Genomic DNA, 6,547 nt, shown 5'->3' with positions numbered 1-6,547 from the left:
TTTGTCTCAGTTAAGTGGAAAGTTTCATAGGGAGACGATCTCTTCTCTGAATCTGAAATGACATATGCCGCTACATACAGCTGCCCTAGCAGTAGTGACCTACATGCTGAAAAGGCCCATACTAATGAATATGATCACTGTTATATCATTTGAAATTCTATGTGCAAATATATTCACCTTTATTTTCTTCAGTTTTAGCAGAGAAGCTACGACGCTACAGAGAAGGGGCCCAGCCTCAGTCAGCCAATCCATTTGTAGTCATTTTGCATCTTGTTTCTGTCTCTCTGTGTGGTCCTTTTGCACTTCTTTGTATTCATTTTGTGTCTCTTTGTGGTTGTTTTTCATCTTGTATTCATTTGCCATGTGTTTGTATTCATTTGTATGCCTCTTTGTGGTCCTCTTGCACTTCTTTCTAATCATTTTGGATTGAGTCTGGTATCCCAAAAAGAAATCGTGTGAAAAAGAATGATGAGTTTGACAATATGTACACCAAGAAGAGAAAGAAAATTTCAACCATCATGGTTAACATGAAGAAATGCTCAAACTGAAGGAAGTCAAATCAATGGGAATCAAAACCAATCCAACCTGGGCAGCTCATATTACTGACCTTTCTAAATGGCAGGGATAGTTGGACAAGATATTCTTAGTTACATCTCACAGTCCTATATGAAGCCATACTAGTCAACGCTGAACAATGTGGGATTCTGCAGCTCGGACTTATATCCAGTACATTAAATAATACACTGAATAACTTAAACTGCACTTGCATAAAACTGCACATTATAGCGTCAGAGCCAGCAATAAGCAATTCAAAATCTCCCATCACTTCAGGCCATGTTAAAAGCCAAGCCACTTGCCTGTCGAGTTGCCATGATCATTTCAGGGAAGGATCCCAGCGTCTGTGCGATGGTGCTCTTTGTGGAGGAAGAAGAGGGGGACACAGTAGCTCTGCAGCTTCTCTCGATGGGCTCTTTCCTCTCACCTTGGTAGAAGTGTGCCTGCACAGATGGCAGATTACACACCACCAATTTACTCTATGGCTATTTTCTTGAAAACTCACATCCTGTGTGTCTCAAAGGACAGGTCATAAGCTGGTCATGCTAAGAAGAATGCATGTGGGCTGAAAGGATATGCAGGATATGAATATGGATACATGGATAAAAAACTGCTGTTTTCTTCTGTGCATTGTGCTACATTATGAAATTTTGACTATAATGCCAAACCAAGGTCTACTTTGTGCCCTGATAGTGTTTTCTATCTGCTCAATGCTCCACAGACCAGTCTTCCTGTGCTCTGTTTTGAAATCTGAGTGTTCCCAATTGTCTAGCACTCCGCCTCGCTCGTTATGAGGTTCGTTTACCACAAGCCCCGGAATAATCACTCGCTTTTCATTTTCCCAGAGCTTTAGCCTTTTAAATGCTTTACACACTGGGTTGTTTGGCCAATTACAGAACAGACTTTCTATTACTCAGCATATTGTATCAAATTGCATATGCCATAGGGGGTGATCAGAAGAATGCAAAACACAGCACTGAGGATAAGACACAGTGAATAATAATTATTTCACACGTATACTACTGGGCAGACTATGCTTGTACACAGGAAGAAAATAAAGTCATTAACTGATAAAATACTGTGGCTGTTTGAGGTTGGATTCTTTTCTCTTCCACAGAATCAACCCAAAGAACAAACGAATCCACTGGAACAAAACTCCGCCAGTTATATTTCAGTTTCAAAAACTGCTCTAGAAACTAATCATATAGAAGTATTTGATGTAAAGATGCCAACTGGGAATAGTTTTCATTATGAAGAAATCATGACAGCCATGGTGTGTTTTCCACTTACAAGCTCCCTCAAGATTGTGGAGCGAAACTGTTTGAGGAAACAGCCTCGCCACAAGTGCTTCCCACATTTTTATGTTTATCTTTGCAAGTACAGAACAGAAGACATTTTTCATTTCTCTGGCACCGAATCCCTCAGGAGTGGGGCTGCTCCCTCGGATGATGATGGAGCCTGGAACAAAGAGTTCACAAATCTGACACACACATTGACACACACATATATACACCTGTAGGCATGAAAGTCTGGAGCAACCCAATTATTGAGATGTTGCCTGGTGCTCATTTGTTCATACTCTCTGACATCAGAGAGTATGAACAAATGCCTACACTCACACACATATAAACCCAGAATTCAGAATTCTACAACTAAAAACCTCTTGACCTGTGAGGAAAACAAATTAACAGCTCAATAATCAGTTGTAAAAAGAATAAAAACAACCCCAGAAGTGAATACACCATGTGCAAGACAAGCAAAAGCTAGTGGGTATCTGAGTGATTTCAGAGGATGACTGCAAATAACAGATAATAACCGTCACTTACAGCTTCACTATAAATGGCACACAGCTGTAACAAAAACTTAAAAACATAATTCACTCACCAGAAACGTCTGTGTGTTTGCTACAGTAGGCTGAGCATTGTAATGATGGTAAGTCAACAACCTGTGGATCAGATTCATTGTTACACATCACAAATGATCACTGTTATCCTTGTGTATGTATGTATGTATCATGGGTGTATCACCTTGTGTGAACACCTTCAGTTTGACTGCCTTTTACTGCTGCCTACCAGTCAGTTTAGAGTGACCAGGGTAACAGAGCAAATCTCTCTCCTCAGCTAGGTCCTGTGTGGATCCATCTGGCTCCTGGATAAGTGGCTGGATTCCTGGCAGGTCAGAAATTTTGTTCAGCTTGCTTTGCCAGTTTGAGCAGCACCACCATGGCTGCTGTCAGATGCAGCTTTATAAACCATGCTGAACTTGTTTTACTGGAGTAGTATTTTACATGTTGTGGCTAAAACTGGAGCCTTGACTGACACTGACTTGACTGATGTAAAACAGAATTTTGCTGCAGAACAGACAGACCAGACTATCTGCAGCTCCGTATTTTTCTTCTTCTTCCTTTCTCTTCATAGTGGAACTGCACAGAGCAACGCATCCTTTCTCTTGTTTTGTGAACACTGCAGATACAGTTGTCATGTTTGAATGAACCGTTCTGTGAAGTGGGAGAATAAAAGCAAGGGTTCACACAATCGTAGGTCTGATAACACACGATGTCTGCTCAGATGTATGCAAGCTATCTGTCCTAGCTGATAAACCTGACAGTGAAGGGATGAACAATACTGAATAAATCTGTTCTGTGTCTCTTTGGCATCTGGCTCCACATGCAAGTCAGAGAATAAACAAAGAAACCAAATAACATTAAGAATTATTTTTTGTTTTGGGGTTTTCTTATTTATTCCATTACTCACTTTAAGATGAAGGAGAAATGCACAGCCAATTTTCATTTTTAATGCCCTAAGAAAATAGAAAATTAATTACTTTTTCATTTTCTGGACTGAATGAAATAATGAAATGAAGGAAAGGGTATGTGCTTTAAAAATCCATTCACCTTTGTAATACCACTTGTTAAGACATTATGGTTGAAAACAGTAATTCAGCTGCCAATTACACAGACGCTGCGTTTGATGTAATCACACATTGCACACAGTCAGCTCACCACTTCTGCGCACACACCGGCACCTGGATGGGAGGGAGCACGGCCGGGTTGTTTCCAGAGCCACGCAGTGATTCAGCGTTCACCCATCAGTGACGTGACGAGAGCTGGGACTCGCTTCAAACAGAGCACAGATGCTGCGGTGAATAGCAGCCCTAATGAGACGCTTCGACATTTCTTCAGCTCGTATTTTCCAACAGTTGCACCCAAACACATCAGCATGTAATCTACTTCCCATATATGCATGTGGGTTTATTAACTTACAGTGTGTGTATATTAAATTAAGCAGAATAGAAACTTTTATATTGTTTTCTGTAATAAAGACAATATTACGACTTATAAAAGCGGTTTATTTAATCTCAAGTAATTGAAAAGAAGAAAGCACTCAAAAATGTAATACATGTCCTCAGTACACACTTATCCTACAGTACATTTGTCCTCTTTCATGTTCAAGTGATAGAAAAAAGACTAGTCTGCAGCCTGCTCACAGCACTGCCAGAGACAAATAACTGCACATTACACAAATTAACGGAAGTAACATTCACCTGGGAATGCAAGCAGCCCATATCTTCACACCACTCGGAAAATTTTTCACAAAGATCTGTGGATCTGTTGTAGGAAAATATGTCTGAATCTGAGAAGAATATTACAGAGGCAATCGGGTCCTCTTATTAATACTCCACTGCTTCCCCGGAGTCACAGCGGCATGATACATGTGTTTCAACCCATTTAAATGAGTCATTACAGTGTAAACTCACCATGGACAGCACGATGACGACAGCTGCTGCAGTGCCAGACTGTACATCCAATATTAACACCTTGTTCAGAAAGTACAACTGAAAATACATGAGCAACATTCATAATTAGAGCTTGTGATCAACCTAAGAGGCGAATGTCTGTGTTCAAAGACGTGTGTTGGCATTTATGTAATTTGCTGCGTAGTAACTGGGGACAGTTTGTGTCTCATATAAAGGAGCAGTTTAACACTTCCAGCCTCTAAGCTTCCTGTTGTGTAATTTCCTATAAAATCATGGTGCTTCTGGCAATGACAACCAGCTGGCCAACCTTTTTTCACATTTTTGGAAAACATTTCCAGCTTTGTGCCTGATTAGTGAGTCTGAGCTGAGTAGGAATCATAAACACCTTGAAGTGATTGAAAGGACATAAAATAAAACAGAGGAATTTCCTTTGGCCTCTACGCAGACTTGTGGCAAAGCAATCAGCGTCAGGACAAAGCCCTGGATGCTTCATCAATACTTTTCCTTCAGCTCAGTGCTATGTGCTGTACAGGATTTGCCAATATCAATGATAGAGAAGTAGTTAATAAGAGGACATTCAGTTCCTCCTCGACTCCCCCACTGGTGCTAACATTTCAGGTGTTTCTTGCTGGTCATATCGTTCCAGATGCGGTGCATCTCCTCAGGGGAGATCTGGTGGACGGTGACCACGCGGCGGTAGCGGCAAAGGCTATAAGCCATCTTCCAGTGGTTGAAGCCACTGTTCTGAAAGGGGTGGATGCCGAGCTTACGGAGGCACACTCCGACGTACACGTCCTCCAAGTGGAGCAGCCTTGTATGTAATGAAGTCTTATATATGAGCTCGGCCACATCTGCTGAGAAGACGTATCCAGTCCCGGAGCAGAAAGGTGGGTACTTGCTCTCTGGGTACAGATCCCTGGGCATGTACCACTTGCTGCGCATGTCTCTTATTGGTCCACCATTGATGACATAGCCAGTGAAGTACCTCCTCCTGGGCTTGGTGGTGGGCTTCAGGAGGTTGTAGATGAGGTTCTCCATGTTGACAAAGATGTCACTGTCTGTCTTGAGGACATATTGAGCCTTCGAACAAAAGGTGGCCACCCAGCGCATGCCCATCAGCGTCTTAAGCGTCAGGTTGTGGTAAGAGTCAATGAAGTCTTCCACCACAATGTCATGAAAGATCTGACTCTCCTGCTCCACCATTTGGTTGAGGACAGCATCAGTGCTGCGGCCCAAGAGGAAGAGCGTGACCAAGCGCACGTCTGAAAACGTGCTTTCATCACCCCATGTCTCCCTGATGGCCTGCCGGGCGTCAAACTCCTTGTGAGTGGTGCTGATCAGGATGACCAGAAAGGGGGGCTCCGTCTCACACTTCTTGGCCTCGTTGATGAGATAGCCGAAGTCATGTGGGTTGAGCGGGCGTGTGCGTATGTTGCTGAAGGTCGCGTTCTTGTTTACCTTGGGTGTCTTGCGTACAGGGATAGTCAGCTGGCCCACGTAGGAAGTGGAGGGGCGGGACACACTCAGGTACCACAGAGCGCTGGCCCAGCAAACCACTGTCAGGAAGTATAAGCAGGAGACCTTAGAAGGCATCGCTGTTCACTTGGCTGGTGTTACCAGTGGTAGCAGCGATGGAACTGTATAGGCCACGCCTCCATGGGTTGTCTCAGATCTGGCAGTGCAGCTAGAGGCTGCCTCCGCAACACAGCTGACATTAATTTCAGATAATGGACTTCTCTACTGTCTAGTGTGGGTGTTGTGATTGAAAGGGAGCACTGCAGAGATTTCTTATCATGACCACAGCCTTACTGTGCTCCATCGCAGCTCATACGGAAATGCCGTGCTCTCTGTGACGGCATCTGAAAAAAGATGAGAAAGCAAACAGTCAGAGGCAACACTACCTGTAGAATGAAACCACAGTAGTAAGATTAGCATGTTGACTGCAGGTGTTAACGACTTATTTTGATGAGAAGTCAGTTAGCAAGGCGCGTGACATATCTAACAATATTTTCGATTCCTTATTCATTACAGCCCATACATCAGTCCAGAGGCGAGACAGGCGGCACTATGCCACAGCCAGTCACCCTATCATTCTATCACTGCATCTAATAAGAGCTCTGTGGTCTGAAGAAATGAATATCTCTGAAAATCTCTCCATTGATAGGGCCTGGTCTGCTTCTGCTCCAGCCACTTTCTGTTTGCAAATACTGTTTATCTCCCTCTTATCCCCTCTGGA

General features: G+C 43.1%; 1 protein-coding gene and 1 long non-coding RNA gene across 5 annotated transcripts in view; both read right to left on the bottom strand.

Annotated features, from left to right (window-relative positions):
- Positions 1-871: 871 nt before the first annotated feature.
- LOC113127537 (uncharacterized) lies at positions 872-2,935 on the bottom strand. The gene is made up of 4 exons (XR_003295444.1): positions 2,583-2,935; positions 2,440-2,500; positions 1,846-2,013; positions 872-998 (listed from the first exon to the last, which is right to left on the bottom strand). It is a non-coding gene; the product is annotated as an uncharacterized LOC113127537 (long non-coding RNA).
- A 654-nt stretch (positions 2,936-3,589) lies between these two features.
- The window catches only part of LOC113127516 (beta-1,3-galactosyltransferase 1-like), a 77,187-nt gene continuing 74,229 nt past the window's right edge, over positions 3,590-6,547 (bottom strand). For 3 of the 4 annotated variants that reach the window (XM_026302194.1, XM_026302193.1, XM_026302195.1), the window contains one exon: positions 3,904-6,170. In XM_026302194.1, coding sequence (XP_026157979.1) covers positions 4,918-5,904 — 987 coding nt within the window. In that variant the 5' untranslated portion in view covers positions 5,905-6,170 and the 3' untranslated portion in view covers positions 3,904-4,917. Of the gene's footprint in view, positions 3,671-3,903; positions 6,171-6,547 lie in introns of those variants that run through there. The other variant, XR_003295435.1, reaches the window with a different exon arrangement.

The sequence above is a fragment of the Mastacembelus armatus genome, chromosome 2 (assembly GCF_900324485.2).
Source record: "Mastacembelus armatus chromosome 2, fMasArm1.2, whole genome shotgun sequence".
In the NCBI taxonomy this organism is placed as follows: Eukaryota; Metazoa; Chordata; class Actinopteri; order Synbranchiformes; family Mastacembelidae; genus Mastacembelus; species Mastacembelus armatus.
This window is presented reverse-complemented; position numbering and strand designations above follow the sequence as displayed.